Raw genomic sequence first — 19,616 nt, 5'->3', positions numbered from 1 at the left:
AAAGGAATCAATTCTCAAATCAAGTAAACAAAACTCAAAGGGATAAATAAGAAAAATATAGAGAAGTGTAGCAAAAGATCTGGCTACAATTGTTTAATCTGTGAAAATATGCAGTAAATATGCAGATTGTGTTGCACAGCTGGAGAATGGTCAGCGTAATACGGTAGTGTTAGAATGGCACCCAGAATAAACCAGGTTAGTCTCACCTCCTGGAATTCAGTATCAACTGAGTGAACAAAACTTGTTAAAGGCAAGCTATGTTTGTCAAATTGAACAGGGATTTTTTAATAAAGCTGGCAAAGATAGATCAAAGAAATGAGGTAAGTGGTACTTTAGATGCATTTTCAGAAACTATTTAAGAGAACGTCTCACATAAGTGAGTAAGGAGAAATGTGAAGCCATCAGGCAGAAAATTAGACGAGTAAATTGGAAGGCGGTATTCTTGGGAAAAGTACCGAAGGAAGGTGGCAGATTTTCAAGGAATGTTTGTCTGGAGCTCTGCATGACAACGTTCTGATGAGACAGGGAGGTTTTGCTAGGTTACAGGAACTGTGGTGCACGAAGGTTGTAATGAACCTAGTCAAAAAGAAAAGAAAGGCATACAGAAGGTTCAGAGAGCTAGGTGATGTTAAGGATCTAGAGGAGTATAGGGTTGTAGGAAGGATCTTAAAAAAGGAAAGTAGGAGAGCCAGAAGGGGTCATGAGAAGGCCTCGGTGGGTAAGATTAAGGAGAACCCCAAGGCAATCTACAAATATGTGAAGAGCAAAAGGATGAGATGTGAAGGAATAGGACCTATAAAACGTGAAGGTGGGAAAGTTTGTACGGAACCGGAAGAAATAGCAGAGGTGCTTAATGAATACTTTACCTCGGTATTCACGGTGGAAAATGATCTGGGAGGTTGTACTGCAGGCTTGCGGTGGACTGAAAAGATTGAGTATGTGAATGTTAAGAAAGAGGATGTGTTGGAAATTTTGAACAGCATCAAGATAGATAAGTCGCTGGGACCGGATGGGATGTACCCCAGGTTACTGTGGGAGGCAAGGGAAGAGATTGCAGAGCCTCTGGTGATGACCTTTGCGTCATCGATGGAGACGGGAGAGGTTCCGGAGGATTGATAGATTGCGGATGTGGTTCCTTTATTCAAAAAAGGAAATAGAGATAGTCCAGGAAATTACCGACCGGTGAGTCTAACCACAGTGGTTGGTAAGTTGATGGAGAGGATCCTGAGGGACAGGATTTATGAACATTTAGAGAGGTTTAGTACACTCAAAAGTAGTCAGCACGGCTTTGTCAAAGGCAGATCGTGCCTTACGAGCCTGGTTGAGTTCTTTGAAAATGTGACTAAACACATTGATGAAGAAAGAGCGGTGGATGTGGTTTACATGGACTTCAGCGAGGCAAGACATGCAAGACATCTTGAAAAAGTGAGAGGGCGTGGGATCCATGGGGTTGTTGCCTTGTGGATCCAGAACTGGCTTGCCTGCAGAAGACAGAGAGTGGTTGTAGATGGGTCTTTTTCTACATGGAGGTTGGTCACCAGTGGAGTGTCCCAGGGATCTGTTCTAGGACCCTTGCTGTTTGTAATTTTCATAAATGACCTGGATGAGGAAGAGGAGGGATGGGTTAGTAAGTTCGCCGATGATACGAAGGTTGATGGTGTTGTGGATAGTCTGGAGGGATGTCAGAAGTTGCAGCATGACATAGATAGGATGCAGGACTGGGCGGAGAAGTGGCAGATGGACTTCAACGCTGATAAATGTGTAGTGGTCCATTCTGGCAGGTCAAATGGGATGAAGGAGTACAATATCAAGGGTAGGACTCTTAGCAGTGTAGAGGATCAGAAGGACCTTGGGGTCCGGGTCCATAGGACTGATAAATCGGCCTCGCAGGTGGAGGATGTGGTCAAGAAGGCGAATGGTGTACTGGCCTTCATTAATCGAGGGATTGAGTTTAGGAGTCAGGAGATAATGCTGCAGCTTTATATGACCCTAGTCAGACCCCACTTGGAGTACTGTAATCAGTTCTGGCCACCTCATTACAAGAAAGATATGGAAGCTATTGAAAGGGTGCAGAGGAGATTTACAAGGATGGTGCCTGCATTGGGTGGCATGTCTTATGAGGATAGGTTGAGGGAACTCGGTCTCTTCTCCCTGGAGAGACGAAGGATGAGAGTGACCTGATAGAGGTGTATAAGATGTTGAGAGGGATAGATCGGGTGGATTCTCAGAGGCTATTTCCCAGGGCTGAAATGGTCGCTACGAAAGGACACAGGTTTAAGGTGATGGGGAGTAGGTACAGAGGAGATGTCGGGTAAGTTTTTCACTCAGAGGGTGGTGAGTGAGTGGAATCGGCTGCCGTCGGTGGTGGTGGAGGCAAATTCGATAGGGTTTAAGAGACTTCTGGATGAGTACATGGGATTTAATAGGATTGAGGGTTATAGGTAGGCTTAGTAGGGAGGGATATGATCGGCATAGCTTGTGGGCCAAGGGTCTGTTTGTGCTGTAGTTTTCCTATGTTCTGTAAGGCTTGTTAACAATAACAGGCACATGGTCTCAGTGAAAATGAGGCAATGTGAACATCCACGTTGTTGGGTGGAACAATGAACAAAGGAAATCGCAAAACACTTCCTGTTTTTCTGGGTTCTTCTATGGTTCTTCAAGAAACCCTTGCAGAAATTCAATGCTAAAGAGGCACAGTGAGTTGCAAAGAAAGAGAAAATTTAAAACTGGTGTCAGTCAAGGTATTTGGTCTGCTTTTTGTTACGTGTCAGTGATTGGGACTTCAGTGTAAGGTTGCTATGGGGAGGCATGGTGGCACAGTGGCTAGCACTGCTGCCTCTTAGCGCCAGGGACACGGGTTCTATTCCAACATCAGCTGACTGTCTGGGAACAGTTCTCCCAAAAACGTTCTAAATGCTGAATTTGTGGGAAAACTTGTGCCCCCTGGGCATGGGCCTTTTGCCCCTTGGCCAATGCCCAGGAAGCACCACCTCCCTGTCACCCAATTGCTCCCCCTTCACTCCAGCTTAGAGTAGGTCCCCAAAAGTGGGGAAACCCTACCAGAGTGAATTGTACTGGCAGAGTGGGTGTCATTATCAGGCCTGGGAATTCAGTCCCAGGCTCGATGATGACATTCAAATAACATTCAAATAAGACTAAAATAACTTACCTTCTGTTCCCGCCGGTTTTCAGTGGGGTCCCGTCTGCGGCAGATATCCGTTGCTGGGAGATGCGCATGCATCGAGAACACATGCACGAATCCTGCAAATTGACACAGAAACGATTCTCCCAGCCTGACCCGCCAAAAACTTAGCGGGTTAGGATGGGAGAATCTCTGTGTGGAGTTTGCACGTTCTCCTCGTGTCTGTGTGGGTTTCCTCCGGCTGATCGAGTTTCCTCCCACAGTCCAAAGATGTGCGGGTTAGATTGATTGCCAGGGCGATTAGCAAGATAACTACGGGGGCGGGGGTGGGTGAAGGGCCTGAGCAGGATTGTTGTCAGTGTAGACTCAATAGGCCAAATAGCCTCCTTCTGCACTGTAGGGTTCTATGATTCTCTGAATGAGTCTCAAAATTCACTGATAAAACAAAATGGTTTCATTTGAATTATGTCGGTAGATCAAATACTTTGACTATTTCATAAAGTACTTGATACGTGGCAATGTTTAGCCCACATTTCTTTAAAAGACTCTCAATTATCAGCACAATTGTATTTTGTGCTGAAAAGTAGATGTAATTGTAGGACTTTGTATCTCCTACATTGTGCTTTCCCCTGTTTTGGAAACGAAATGGAAAGTGCTGTTTACAAGAAGTGCCCCTTTACCTCCTAAGGGTGTAGATGATTCACAAGCACTAGCCACCATCCATTATCTGACCTTCACCAGCCTTTCTGATTAGGTGCGCCAATTCGGTGAATATCAGCAAGCTGTTCGACCGTAAAAGGCATTGCAACAGAGTCTTTTCTCACCAATGCCCGCAGCTGTCGTTTACTAGCAGGGAACCACAGAAGAGCAAATGGGAACAGGCACATTGTCTGCCTTTCTCTCTGCCTGATTCAGAAAGGTTGAAGTTAACTTTCATGGTCAAACAACCACTCCAATTTATAAGGGGAAGAAAAGCACTTGCAACAGAAAATGAAGAAAAGAAATTGAACACGAGGTTCACATGGTGCCTGAAGAGCTGGAATTGTTATTTGAACGGCTGTGCTGGCTGCTTCGGTGAGGTGGGGACAGAAGTGATGGGAGAAGGCGGGGGTTGGGGTGATGTATTTACACTCAACTTCCTGTCACAAACAAAAGGTTAAATCAACATGACCTTTACTGGTCGCCTAGATTGCTAAATAATTTATGTGGTTGACTCAATCACAGGCCACATTTGTTCTGTGGGCTCCTCTAATCATGTCCCTCATTTAGATTCCTACTCGCACCTGTTCGGCAATTAACATCACAGAATTTGTGCTTAAATGCCAGTTTTGCTTGACATTTGCAATATTTCCAATTAGTTTTATACCTGAGTAATTATACGGGGTTATTACCACGTATCAGACATAGCAGTGGGTAATTCCCAGCACTTCAATCTTCTTTGCGGAATATTTTTGGAAAGCTGTGAGGGTAAACGTTTGATTAGTCTTGTGTCTTTGTTTAATTTCTGCTCCCCCATCACCCTCCCCACCAACTCCCCTTCACAAAATATCATCCTGCATGGCTCCCTATGGACAAAGAAAATGATATCTTGCTGCAATTTGCCCTAATTTATTCGGTTCTTTGTTTGATAAATGTTATTGTAAAATCTGACCAGTCTCAAAGATATTGCTCTGAAATATAAAGCCCTCCTATACCTTTATTTGTGGCCACGTTGATGTGCGGTATTATAGAAGCATGGGCCGGGGGAGGGGGGGGGAGCGGCTTTGGCCCATTGTATCTTCAGAAGAATGATCCAGTTAGTTCCATTCCCTTGCTCTTCATCCTTCACATTTTCAAATGGAAATCCAATTCTCTTTTGAAAGTTGCTTTCAAGTTGCTTCTAACACCATCCTGCTCACCCATTCCAGATCAACAACTAGCTGCATTAAAAGAAATTCTTCTCATCTCCCTCACTCTTTCTTTTGCCAATTATCTTATATCTGTAATCTCTAGTTATCAAAACCTGGTCCCAGTGAAAACAATTTCTCACTATTTACTCCATCAAAACTGTTGGTAATTTTGAACATGCTTATCAAACTTCAAATATCCTACTTTTAATCTGAAAAGACAAACACATGTTCTGGAACCTGTCAGCGTAACTGAATTTCCATATCCTTTCACATAGAGAAACACACCAGGGCTTTTCACAGGTCTGTTTGGTGGGGATATGGACCAAAGAGGTTTTTAAGGGCAGGGAGATGACTGGAGTTAAAGACAACATTTTCTGGAAGGCCTTTGAAGATGCAGAGAAAAAGTACTAAGATGTGATGGGCTTTGGGAACTGCACAGCAGTAGCAGAATGGCTGATATTGGAGTGAAGAGAGAAGGGGAGCAAACAGTATGCCAGTGTCAGAGGGCAAAGTGTTAGGACTGAAGAAGCTTACAGAAGTATGCTTTCCAGCCACCAGTGGTGGAAATGTGAGGTGAGATCTCCATGAATAAAGGATAAAGGAAATCAGTGATAGCTTCCACTCCTTCCCTTTCTCCTGCTCCTGTGATGAAAGTATTCATCCCATTTTCTTTTCTTTGTCTGAACATGCTTATTGAGTTCACTTCCTCCAGCTACTAATCCAAGTAGCAGTCTTCATTAGTGGGTAACTTTAGTACACAGTAACCATTCATTCCTAAAAATGTATTACTGCAAAACTTGATCTTCTCTTCTCCTGGCATCCATCTACACATGTGATTGCATGTCTACAAACATGCGCTCCCCATCTCCACAAATTTACTGGGTAATAAAAGGCACACGAACCCTGGCTGTTCTTCTCTCCCTCCCCAACCCAGTAGAGTACTGAGGTCGAGAAGACAGGCCTGCCAGCTGAGATAGCCCATTCAGCAGAAACCAGAGACTGAAACAATAGATCTTGCTGTCTGTATGCCCTAAAGCTCCATCAGGTGACACATTTACTTCCTGAGCCACTGGGAAAGCTGCAACAGACAGATTTCAATAAAGAAATACTGTGGAACTTGAAACTACACTGTTACTGACCAGTGACACAGATGATAGAAAAATATGGAGATTTAATTTTTTAATGTTTAATCAAGAAATAATGGATTGATGAAAAGGATCTGAATATTTTATTCTACACTCTCATTCCACTTTATAACAGTCAGATGTTTAGTGATTCAAGCCATATTTTTGCAGAGAGAAATTTAAACCACTTGGCTTTTGAAACACTGGAATTTGTTTTCATTAATCTTTTCCACAAAGAGTTTTATTCTGTTTAGAAAGGTTAAGCTTAAGTGATGGATGGGTTGCCAATATGTGCCAGTCAGATCTGGTTCATGTTATTCCCTGCAGCAATGCCCATAGGAGTCTGCTTATTGAGAAACCCAGGTGAAAGCCTGAGGCCCAAAGTGCAGAAAGCACTGAGGCTCAGAGAGTAGGAGAGAAGAGGAGGGGGGTAGCTCATCAAACAGATGATTGCCAGCCTCAGGATTTTAAAGCAAATAGAAAGGGAAAGAGGACTGAAAGGGGAAAGGAGCTCCTGAAAAAGGAAAAACTAGAACTGATAATCATCTGACTCGTCTTGATTTCACCATGACAATGATTCAAAAGACAAGAGAGTATTTAGGATGAGATATTTGGAACTTGAGTAGGAACAAAACAGAAAAATCCAGAGGAGCACTGAGCAGGATAATTGTGATGAATTCCAAGAGGGAGAGATTGGTATCCGAGCTCGATAGTGGTGGCACGGTAGCACACTGGTTAGCACTGCTGCTTCACAGCTCCAAGGACCTGGTTTCGATTGCTGGCTTGTGTCCCTGTTGTATCTGCGTGGGTTTCCTCCGGGTGCTCCGGTTTCCTCCCACAGTCCAAAGATGTGCAAGTTAGGTTGATTGGCCATGCTAAAATTGCTCCATAGTGTCCTGAGATGCATAGATTAGAGGGGTTAGCAAGTAAAATATGTAGGGATACGGGGGTAGGGCCTGGGTGGGATTGTGGTCGGTGCAGACTCGATGGGCCAAATGGCATCTTTCTGCACTGTAGGGTTTCTATGATTCTGAGTAAAGATCCCCAGCTCAATGCTAAACCTCAAGAGATGCCTGCCTGAAGTTTAGCTGTGTCTGTATCTATTCAGCGTGGTACTGAATCATGCAGGCACGGAAGATTCCACATGGACTGTTCAGTCAGGGTTTTTTGGGCAGCAGGAAGGCAAAGGTTAATCGCAGCAAGTTTGGACAAAATAGAGGAAAAGTCAGCCAGGGTTCATTCCTACTGCTGATTGCTGTTGCATCATGTGAATGTTGAGGAACAGGATCAGGCTCCACTGTGAGCACACTCAGGGCTGGATTTTTCTTTGGAATGCGACCAATTTTGGAGCAAGGAGAGGTATGAACAGTGGATGGAAATGAGACAGACAGACCTTTCTCTGTAGCTATGCTCTCAAAATGCCACCATTTTCACTTCTTAGGGGTGGAGTGTTCAATGTCCTGTTTGCCTGACTTGCCATATGAAAATGATGGCAGAAGGATGGGTGTTTAGAACCATAGAACATTACAGCACAGAAACAGGCCTTTTGGCCCTTCTTGGCTGTGCCAAACTATTTTTCTGCCTAGTCCCACTGACCTCCACCTGGACCATATCCCGCCACCCCCCTCTCATCCATGTACCTGTCCACATTTTTCTTGAATGTTAAAAGCGAGCCCGCTTTCACCACTTCATCTGGCAGCTCATTCCACACTCCCACCACTCTGTGTGAAGAACCTTCCCACCCCCAATATTCCCTTTAAACTTTTCCCACTTCACCCTTAACCCATGTCCTTTAGTTTTTTTCTCCCCTAGCCTCAGTGGAAAAAACCTGCTTGCATTCACTCTATCTATACCCATCAAAATCTTACACACCTCTATCAAATCTCCCCTCATTCTTCTACGCTCTAGGGAATAAAGTCCTAACTTATTCAACTTTTCTTGGTTACAACCCCAGCTACCCAAAAATGGTGCCTCTCTCAAAATAACAGTCAGATTTTGGTAGTTGAAGCTAGTCTGTAAATACACTTGAAGCCTACTTTCAATTTCTTTGGAGGCTGGTGTCATCTCCACATTGCTGCCTTAAGAACTTTGTAATTGTAATTGTAAATGTTCTGTTTCTGTAGATTCCATAACCAGAGAAGAGAATGGGGGCGTGAGTAGAGAATTGGGATGAGTAGAAATAAAATGAAAAGACAACCACTTACTGGAAATTGTTAAAGCCAACAAGAGTGACTCAAAGCTCCTACTGATATGGTCACAGAGTAAAGCAGAAGGATTACATCATAGCACTCAGGGCAGCACAGTGGCATAGTGGTTAGTTCTGCTGCCTCGCAGAGCCAGGGACCCGGGTTTAATTCCAGCCTTGGGTCACTGTTTGTGTGGAGTTTGCACATTCACCCCATGATTGCGTGGGTTTCCTCCGAGTGTTCCAGTTTCCTCCCATAGTCCAAAGATGTGTAGGTTAGGTTGATTAACATAGAACATAGAACATTGAACACTACAGCACAAACAGGCCCTTCGGCCCACGAGATGCGCCGATCACATCAACACCTACCAATCTATAGACCTATCTATAACCCCCAATCCCATAAAACCCCATATACTCATCCAGAAGTCTTTTAAAAGACCCCAGCGAGTTCGCCTCCACCATCACTGACGGCAGCCGATTCCATTCACTCACCACCCTCTGAGTGAAAAACTTACCCCTAACATCACCTCTGTACTTGCTTCCCTGCACCTTAAATCTGTGTCCTCTCGTAGCGACCATTTCAACCCGGGGAAATAGCCTCTGAGAATCCACCCTATCTATTCCTCTCAACATTTTATAAACTTCTATCAGGTCGCCTCTCAACCTTCGTCTCTCCAGGGAAAAGAGACCCAGCTCCCTCAACCTAACTTCATAGGGCATGCCTCCCAGTCCAGGCAACATCCTTGTAAATCTCCTCTGTACCCTTTCAATAGCTTCTACGTCTTTCCTATAGTGAGGCGACCAGAACTGCACACAGTACTCCAAATGAGGCCTGACAAGGGTCTTATAAAGTTGCAGCATTACCTCCCGACTCCTAAACTCAATCCCTCGATTAATGAAGGCCAGTACACCATACGCCTTCTTGACCACCTCTTCTACCTGCGAGGCCGATTTAAGAGTCCTGTGGACCCAGACCCCAAGATCCTTCTGCTCTTCAACACTACTAAGACTCCTGCCCTTGATAGTGTACTCGTTCATCCCGTTGGTTCTGCCAAAATGGACGACTACGCATTTATCCACGTTGAAGTCCATCTGCCACTTCTCCGCCCAGTCCTGCATCCTATTTATGTCCTGCTGCAACTTTTGACATCCTTCCAGACCATCCACAACACCACCGACCTTCGTGTCATCAGCGAACTTACTTACCTATCCCTCCACTTCCTCATCCAGGTCATTTATGAAAATGACAAACAGCAAGGGTCCTAGAACAGATCCCTGGGGCACTCCACTGGTGACTGACCTCCATTCAGAAAAAGACCCATCCACAACCACTCTCTGCCTTCTGCAGGCAAGCCAGTTCTGGATCCACAAGGCCAAAGGCCCTTGGATCCCATGCCCTCTCACCTTCTCAAGAAGTCTTGCATGGGGGACCTTATCAAACGCCTTGCTGAAGTCCATGTACACCACGTCCACGGCACTTCCTTCGTCAATGTGTTCAGTCACATTATCGAAGAACTCAACTAGGCTCGTAAGGCACGACCTGCCCTTGACAAATCCATGCTGACTATTCCTGATCATGTCAAACCTCTCCAAATGCTCGTAAATCTTGTCCCTCAGAAGCCTCTCCATCAGCTTACCAACCACTGAGGTCAGACTCACCGGTCGGTAATTTCCCGGGCTATCTCTGTTCCCTTTCTTGAAAATAGGGACTGCATCCGCAATCCTCCAATCTTCCGGAACCTCTCCCGTCTCCATTGACGACGCAAAGATCATCGCCAGGGGCTCTGCAATCACTTCCCTCGCCTCCCACAGTATCCTGGGGTACATCCCATCTGGTCCCGGCGACTTATCTATCTTGATAGAATTCAAAAGTTCTAACACATCCTCCACCTTAATATCCACAAACTCAATCTTTTCCATCTGCTGCAAATCCGTAGCAAAATCTCCCAGATCAGCTTCCACCGTGAATACTGAGGCAAAGTACTCATTAAGCACCTCTGCCATTTCTTCTGGTTCCACACAGACCTTTCCCCCTTCACCTTTTATAGGTCCTATCCCTTCTCATCCTTTTACCTTTCACATATTTATAGAAGGCCTTGGGATTCTCCTTAATCTTACCCGCCAAGGTCTTCTCATGACCCTTTCTGGCTCTCCTAATTTCCCTTTTAAGCTCCTTTCTACAGTCCTTATACTCCTCAAGATCCTTAACCTCTCCTAGTTCCCTGAACCTTTTGTACACCTTCCCTTTCCTCCTGACTAGGTTCAACACAGCCTTCGTGCACCACGGTTCCCGCGACCTACCAAAACCCCCTTGTCTCATCAGAACGTTGTCATGCATAGCTCCAGACAAACATTCCTTGAATATCCGCCACCTTCCTTCGGTACTTTTCCCTAAGAACGCCTCCTTCCAGTTTATTTGTCCAAGTAACTTCCTGACTTCTTCGTATCTCCCCTTACTCCAGACAAACACCTTCCTAGCCTGCCTGATCCTATCTCGTTCCAATGCAATTGTGAAGGAGATAGAATTATGGTCACCATTCCCAAGATGCTCTCCTACCGAGAGATCCATCACCTGCCCTGGTTCATTCGCCAGTACCAGGTCAAGTACAGCCTCTCCCCTCGTAGGCTTATCCACGTACTGTGTCAGGAAACCTTCCTGAACACACCTAACAAACTCCTCCCCATCCAAACCCCTTACCCTAGGGATATTCCAGTCGATGTTTGGGAAATTGAAGTCTCCCATCATGACAACTCTGTTATTAATACTTCTCTCCAGAATCTGTTTCCCTATCTGCACTTCAACTTCCCTGTCACTATTGGGCGGCCTATAGAATACACCCAGCAAAGTTTTCGACCCTTTGCTGTTCGTAACTTCCACCCACAGAGACTCTGTAGATAGTCCCTCCACGGCATCCTCTTTCTCTGCAGCCATGACACTGTCCCTGATCAACAGTGCCACTCCACCACCTCTTCTGCCACCCTCCCTGTCCTTCCTGAAGCATCTGAAACCTGGCACCTGAAGTACCCAGTCCTGTCCCTGAGACATCCAAGTCTCCGTAATGGCCACCACATCACAATCCCAAGCAGCAATCCACGCCCTAAGCTCATCTACCTTATTCACTACACTCCTTGCATTAAAATATATACACTTCAGCCCCTCAGTCTGGGCATTTCCCTTCTCCACCCCCTGTCTAACCTCCCTCCCATACTGCCTGCGGTCCTCCCCTACCTGGGAGCTAACCTCCTCCGTCCCAGTTTCCCCATCACAATTCCCTCCCCCCATCCTTTCTAGTTTAAAGTCCCCCCCGGTAGCCTTAGCCAGTCTTCCCGCCAAGATTGGCCATGCTAAGCTGACCCTTACTATCAGGCGGATTAGCAGAGTAAATATGTAGGGTTACGGGGATAAGGCCTGGGTAGGAATGTTATTGGTGCAGGCTCGATTGTCCTAATGTCCTCCTTCTGCACTGTAGGGATTCTATGACCAACCACAAAATAAAATGGAGAAGCCTTCGAAACAAATCCTACTTCAAAGAATAGTTGTGAAATAATCCCCTAGCCCGACAATTTTCTGAGATCTGTATGTTCCTCCAGTTCTTGGCGTCTTGTGCATCCCCTTGATTTATATCTCTCCACCATTGGCAGCCATTATCACCAAGGCCCTAAATCTCTGCCCCTCTCTAAAATGCTCTTTAAAACCCACTTCTTTGATCAAGCCTTTGAAAGGTCCTGATATTGCCTGACTGGATACCTGATTTTGGTCTGCCTGACCTCTTGAGCAACGAGTAGGATGTTACACCTTCACACAATAGCCTTGCTGCTTACAATAGAAGGTACACAAAGCTTGGGGAGATGACCTGAGTTAACCCTGAGAAATGAGATGAGATTACAGCCACAGTTGGAAGTTTTGCCATATCCCATCAACCAATGAAAATTCCTGACTTGCTGGCATTTCATGTGTTTGATGCATTGAAGGGCAGGCTTGATGCATGTCAAAAGGCGCAGGTATCAGTGGGATGTGGAGAAAGTGTGGGAATAGTTAGTTCAATTGGGGTGGAAGTTCATGTGAAGAATATAGACTCAATTATCCAATTGCACTAAATGTTCTGTTTCTGTAGATTCCATAACCAGAGAAGAGAATGGGGGCGTGAGTAGAGAATTGGGATGAGTAGAAATAAAATGAAAAGACAACCACTTACTGGAAATTGTTAAAGCCAACAAGAGTGACTCAAAGCTCCTACTGATATGGTCACAGAGTAAAGCAGAAGGATTACATCATGCTGACTAACCATTCATGCATGATGTCAAACATGAGGAGTAGGCAGGGTTGGAACGTCAGAACATGTGGGAATCCTTTGTCCTTGCTTCCCAATAAAGTTCCACTGTCAGTGAGTTAGATACACATTGCCAAAACTTCATGTTAATCCTCATTAGCCCTGACACAAACCCAATTCTATGCTGTTCTGGACCAAGGTGATGATTTGTAGACATACATTTGGGTATATTTTGAACACTGTGCACCAATTCATGCAAATACTGGCACTCACAGGTTCCGCAGTAGTTAAGGGGCTGGTAGAAAGTCAAATAAAGTTCCTTGTTTTTCTTAAATGATGTATTGTGTTGGGTCAGATTTTCTTGTTGACAGTAATTCTCTTGGGGTTCCGCAAAAAAATTAGGAAAACTTTATTTCAGCCATTTCCCAGCGTTCAATTTGAGCTTGGAGCCATCTGGTTATTTCATTTCCCAACTGGAAAGAGTTGGGGTTGACTCCTGCCTTGATGGCAATGTTGGTTAATTTCAAATCCAGCTACAAGGGAAATAGTATTTGGCTAATGACTTGTCCAAGAAAATTCTTGATGTACAAAAATGTAAGCGTGAAACAGGATCATTGAGTTTCGCAGGATGAACAATGTGTTTTTAGTTAAAATGCATGATCGGAAAACATCAGAGTTGTACACTCGTTTAACGTAAACAAAATACAATTTTTTTTTTATTTGGTTGTGTGAGGTATGGTTGCTTAATGAAATAGTTTGGTTTGCTAATTGCCAAAAACCACAAAAGTTACCCTGTTGCATTAACCCTTTGGCCTCACTGCGCTCATTTTCATCTTAACTAAAAACCCATTATATACCATAACAGCACCTCAGGTTGTAGTTGTTAATGGCTACCAGATGCACATTGAGCAGCTTTCCGAATGCCCAACTTAAGTTGACAGTTTTCAATTGGCAATGTCCCTGCTACCAGGCAAACTGGGATGAGCTAATTCAGCATGGATAATTGGGCCTGCAGTTTACATGGTCTCTGTAGCTCAGTGTTGGAGGGGCCATTGGAAGCCTGTCTGTCTACCACTCTGCTAGTGCTAAAAAGAAAGGAAAAATATTTTTCTTTGTAAAAAGCATATTTGTTGCTTAAGGTCTCAGTGCTTTTTTTCAAGTATTTTAACCCTGCCATTTCCCAGTCATAGGACCCTAACCCATTATTCATTTCCACTGAACAAGTGCCACACATGTTCTGCCCAGTGGAACCTAGATAGCTACAACAATAATGGAAGAACCTGGGTGCCATGAATTTCTGTGGGATTTTGAAGAATGTGAATGCTCCTCTTGACCTGACAAAAATCTTCCTATCCATTACAGCTGCTGTTGTATAACCACACTTCTGCTAGTGCTTAGTTTCCACCTTGATCAACACCTCATCCACTGCCTTAAATATTCACTCCTTTCACCACTGCCACAGAATGGCTGCAATGCACAATATCTACAAGATTGACTGCAGCAACTTCCCTCTTTGACCTTTTCAACACCACGTAGGAAAACAAGGTCAGCAGACTCATGGAAAGATCACCACCTGCAAATTCAACTTTAACTCACTTGCCATCCTGACTTGGAAACAAAGGACTATTTCTTCACTGTCTTTGTAACAGCACAGTGGGTGTACACTGCATGAACTGCAGCAGCTCAAGAAGGTGGCTCGCCACCACCTTCCCAAGGGCAATTTAGGATGAGCAATATGCTGATCTTGCCAGTGACGCTCACATCCCATGAACCCAAGTATCCATCAATTTTTCCTCACGACAGTTCTTCCCAAAGAGGAAAGATTGTTATCATTGAAAATCAGTCCCATTATCCGTATTCTTAAGTATCTCTTCCATATCATGATATACCCAGCAAATTTCTCAACATCTCTCCCCCTTTTAAACATTGCAAGTGGGAAAATGTGAGTACAGTCACCAGATGAGTACACTGCCTAAGGTCACATTTGTCTGAATATATCTAAAACTCCTTAAGTAGTTCCCAAGTTGCTTGTGCCTGTGGGATTAAATGTTCTGTGTGTTAATAGGCAATGGACAGTAAAATTGTTCACATTCCCGGTCTCTATAGAAATGCTTTAGTCAGTCATTCCAGAATAAAAAGAAACAAAGGCAGTCTGGCCATCTTGAGGGACTACAGAACTTTGAATCCGATTTCAGCCCTCTCTGCAATCAATGGAATGTAAAGGCTGCTATCACAGGATTAACATCATGCCATTGTTATCAAGTAAGATTCAATACGAGCTCAGCTGGTAAATGCAAAGAGCTCGATTCCATGTCTATGTATTGGAAACTGCCCTTCACAAAGGCTTTGGCAATTAGCATCAAATGCACGTGATCTTGGTCGGTGAGGTTTCAATCAAGGTTCCTGCCACAGATCACACATGCTGTACTTTCCCACAGAGTCCACTTTTTCTGTGTCATTCTTAGCTTGTGTAGTTACCGTGAACCAATGGTTTGGACAGAAGTACTTTACACCGTGTTTTTGTTGACTTCTGTCTGACCATCAGGTGTTCTAGCAATCTTAGAACTTCAGAAACTCCATGGAACACTTGAAAAAGCAGAGCGATTGTTTTCATGTGTGTGTGTGTGAAAAATATGGAGAGATTTAACTATAATGTCCCATTGCTTGTGAACACCAACTAGTATCAGAATGAAAATATAGCTATTTCTCAAAGGTACTAGCGGGCACACTTCCCCCTTTGACCTTTCTGCCTGTCTACACTTTGGCATAATAAGGGGACTGTGATGAACTCTGATGTTACAACAGTTATCTTCTAAAACCTTCTCCAGTTAAAGGAATAAAGACAACAGTGGCACACAAGGTACATCATCTCCAACTGGAGACTCAAGAAATTGAAAGAATCTGCTTTGAGCTGGTTTTCAGCATAATGAGTAGATTGGCAATGTAACATGGGAAATGGTTTCATTAACTGGTGAACTGTGACAAGCTGCTTCTTGATTTTTATCAGCTTGGGTCAAGAAAATTGGAAGAAACAGTGGATAAATTGAAAGTTGATTGACGAGTCTCCTGCCTCTTGTTACTATCTTTAATTATGGCAATAAATTTAAAAAGATCCATGGCAAGAAGCCTACCACTTTTCTTTTCGAACTTGTGTAGCACATTTTAACTTGGAATTTAGTGGTGCAATATAGGTGTATGGCCCATTCCTGTCATGCCAAGTTGCTTTGTGGAAAACAGCCAGCAATACAGTGGTGTACTTTGGAGAATCAGCTAACTCTCTGGAATTACTGATACTAAATGACTATAACTGCAAAAAGGGACACCTTTTCATGGATGGTTTTACTTCACACCTGCCATCATAACTCATAACAACATAAGAAATAGGAGCAGGAGTAGGCCATCTAGCCCTTCGAGCCTGCCCTGCCATTCAATAAGATCATGGCTGATCTGAAGTGGCTCAGTTCCACTTTCCTGCTTTCTCCCCATAACTCCTTACCCTTAAATCATATATCTCACCCAGCAGCGTTTGCCCAGTTATTACTCCATTCTACATGTACTTCACCAACACCTGTTAGTAACCATTGTCAGTGCCTGATGGCCAGGCGTCATGGCCTTTTCATCCCTGCCCTGAATGATATGTTAAAAGTCATCCCTGGGCACCTTGACTCATTGCACTAGAAACAGGTCCAGAACCCAATGCCACACTGGCAACAGTAACGCAAACATTGGCATGAAAACTCGCAACACCACACCATGGTCGACCAGGCACAGCTCAGAGCACTTTCCTGCCATTCCCTTGGAGGAAAATTTAAAAGAAACAAAACACTGCTTCTTACCTGTCAATGATGACGGGGTCTGACGGAGTTTCATTTCTATTGCCACAGCTCTTCTTTTCACAGCAACGGCTGGAAGAAAACAGAGAAAAACCATCAGGCAAACATTATCTATAAGTATATTGAAATATAAAGTATATTTCTTCTACAAGAAAGGGGTGGCTTTTGAAGAACACAATAGACAGATTGGAGCACCAACCCCTATGTGCTCTGACATTTTTATGCTGTGTTACATACTCTTACGTTGTATTTCCAGCACAGAAAGAGGCAATTCAGCCCTACAGATCCATGCTACTCACAATACTCCTGCACTTCGTTCACTGTGCATACATCCAGTGCCTCTTTGCCCAATTTGGGGTCCTTTGGAGAGTGGGATATGGAAATAGAGTGGGAGAAAGATCAGTCATAATCTTATTGAATGGTGGAGGAGGTTCAAGGGACCATATGGTCTACAACTGCTTCTATTTCTTCTGTCCTTTTGACAACATTTTGAGTTGTCCAAGACTAGATGGCTTGCTGGTAGAAGGGGGAACTTATTAGTAAAAGCATCATCTCAACATAAAGCCTACTAGAAGATCCCAGCTTTCTATAATTTGGGCTCCAGCCTCTGAGATGAGAGTGAAAAATTAGCCAGTCTACTCTTTTCCACAACTGAATGCTCATGAATGGCAGTGTAGCTGGTTGAATCAGCCTTATTATTACCCCGCTGGGATCAGCCAACTTAACACAGACATTATATAGTATGTGGATCCTTCACAGCCCACATAGCTCGTTTGCCACTGAAGCTTTTCTCTGAACTTTTGAACATTTGCAATGAAAATTGTTTTCTATTAAGAGAACCAGAGACCTACCAATAAACAAAATCACCATACATCTTTACTAATCAAACTTTTTCCCCAGTTTGGTAATGTAGGAAAGTCACTATCATGCTTTAATTAAGTAATTAAGTCAAGAATATTTTTGTTAGATCAGTCGAGGGTGGGAAACATATGCTGCACATGTTCTTTTCCTTCAATAATGTTTGCAATGTTTATTTAATATTATATGGACATAAACATGAAATGAGTGACATTGGGAACTGGCAGTGGTGTGAACATCCTGCAGTGCTGGATCTACATTTCTAAGAGGTGGGCCCACAGCTGAGATCCATTTAAATTCCTCGCCCGCATAATCTTTGTGGTGCACTTTACTCATGTCACGGTGACAATTTGAACCACAGAATTTTCAAGAACTTTAACCTTATGTACATGTACTTTTTTGAGAATCAAGCACATGAACATCCACGTCAAGATTTTGTCTGGCAAAACTGTCAACATTGAAAGTTTACTGCAGGAGGTAGTCATGTTTGCTTCTGGTTTTGCCAAGTCCATTCCCTTTTTAGTGAACGTTTGTGCTTTTGAGAAAAGGGATGTTACTGCTAGGCAATGGAACACTTCCTATTTCAAGCACTCATTGTCAGCAGGAACCAATCTCAGAACAAGCTTGGCATGAGTGTCAAGTAAAGCTCCCTCAACACTGTCCCATCAAACACTCCCAAGACAACTTGAACACAAGCTAGATGCCCCCAAAGCATGACTCTAGCCTCCTAGTCATCTATTTTTTAATTTTCAAATGGGCAGTTAGGTTTGTTTCCACGGACGGCCCACAGTCAGGCCTCCAAAATCAATATCATAGAGGATGCTTCGAGAAATTGGACCAAGGAAATCTTAATAGAACTTAAGAAAATATTGCTGTACTGTTTCTAATTCAGATCAGGATTTCTGGCAGTTTTACTGCTTCCCCTACATTTCTCCTGATGCTGAATTTAGTATTTTCTTTTGGGAGTAATTTGAATATCAAGAAATATATAATGGCGCTCCAGTGATGTTCAAATGCTGACGTATGTTTGCCACCTTTTTCTCCCTACAAATAAGACAACAACTAACTTCTCTCGATTTTGCTTTTGTGTCAAAACACTTTTTGTCAGGGATACCTATCCCAAACTTATGCCTTGTCCAATGCCCAGTCTCAAGATTACTGCAGCAGAGGTCTGAGGTCTTAGCCCACGATTCCTCCACACAATGAACTCCTAATTTTGGTTACACATCTGTAGGCAATTGCCAAGTAGAGACCAGGCTTTTCCCCACAGGACAACAAAAATGTAGGACAAATGCTTCTGGGAAGTAATAGTTGTGTTTTAATGAGGCCCTTTGTATTTGCTATACAGAGACTGAGATAATCCAGCCTCCTTGTGCAACAACAACTTACGTTTATATGACATCTTTAGTATAGTGAAATGTCAAAAACTGTTTCACTGTAGTATTATAAAATAAAGTTTGGCACACAGCTAGGGAATGAAATATTAGAACAGATGACTAAAAGCTTGGTTAAAGAGTTCTGTTTACAGGAAAATCTTAATGGAGGAGAGAGATTTGATGAGACTGAGAAATTCAGGGAGGGAATTCCTGACCTTAGGGAAAAGCCAGCTGAAGGCAAGGCCACCAATGGTGGAGTGATTAAAATCAGGGATGTGCACGATGCCAGAATTGGAATGGCCCAGAGATCTCAGATGGGTGTCAGGCTACAGGAGTGCCATTCTCCTGCCTTCTTTGCTGGAAAAGCAGAATGAGTAGTAGCAACAGTATTGAATTTTAGTTCAGGCAACATCCCCTTCCCAGACAGGCAATGAATGGAGTCCAAATTGCTTGTGTGGAATATAAATACATTGACCAGTGTGGCAGAAGGCTGCTTTTATGTTGTAACCTCCAAGTAATGGGTATGGCATAGTAAGTCAGCTGAGACCCATCAATGAATTGTGGTAGGTCTCAAATAGACTTTGGGTTTTGTGATTTTAACAAGTCACAAATAATTCAGCTACCTGGGGATTGTCAATAGTAAATTGTGAGATCTGTGGCTGTTCTATACCAACTGTCAATCTGACTCCAAAGGATATGTGATCAATCGAGGCAATTTATCTCACAATGAAGGTCAGGCAACTCAAGTCCTAAAAATCTGAGAAAAAGAACTGCAGTATTGAGCAAACCTAGTGATGAATTCTTCTAATGAAGGAACTGCTGCTGGAACCATGTGAATGGGAGTTTCCAGTCAAGCCTGAATTTATAATTGGCATTACAAATGGCAAATTTCCTCTCCCCATCCGTCCCTCCACCCTGTTAATGACAAATTGTTG

At 43.6% G+C, this 19,616-nt stretch overlaps 1 protein-coding gene across 5 annotated transcripts in view; it reads right to left on the bottom strand.

The window, feature by feature from the left end:
- Positions 1 to 19,616, bottom strand: part of LOC145361426 (transcription factor COE2) — a 305,378-nt gene that overhangs the window by 253,845 nt on the left and 31,917 nt on the right. For all 5 annotated transcript variants that reach the window (XM_080217170.1, XM_080217168.1, XM_080217171.1 and 2 more), the window contains one exon: positions 16,451 to 16,519. In XM_080217170.1, coding sequence (XP_080073296.1) covers positions 16,451 to 16,519 — 69 coding nt within the window. The remainder of the gene's footprint in view (positions 1 to 16,450; positions 16,520 to 19,616) is intronic.

Source organism: Carcharhinus amblyrhynchos, chromosome 34, assembly GCF_965287045.1.
Source record: "Carcharhinus amblyrhynchos chromosome 34, sCarAmb.v2.hapA, whole genome shotgun sequence".
NCBI classification, from domain to species: domain Eukaryota; kingdom Metazoa; phylum Chordata; class Chondrichthyes; order Carcharhiniformes; family Carcharhinidae; genus Carcharhinus; species Carcharhinus amblyrhynchos.
Note: the sequence above shows the minus strand (reverse complement) of the source record. Positions and strands in the feature narration are given on the sequence as shown.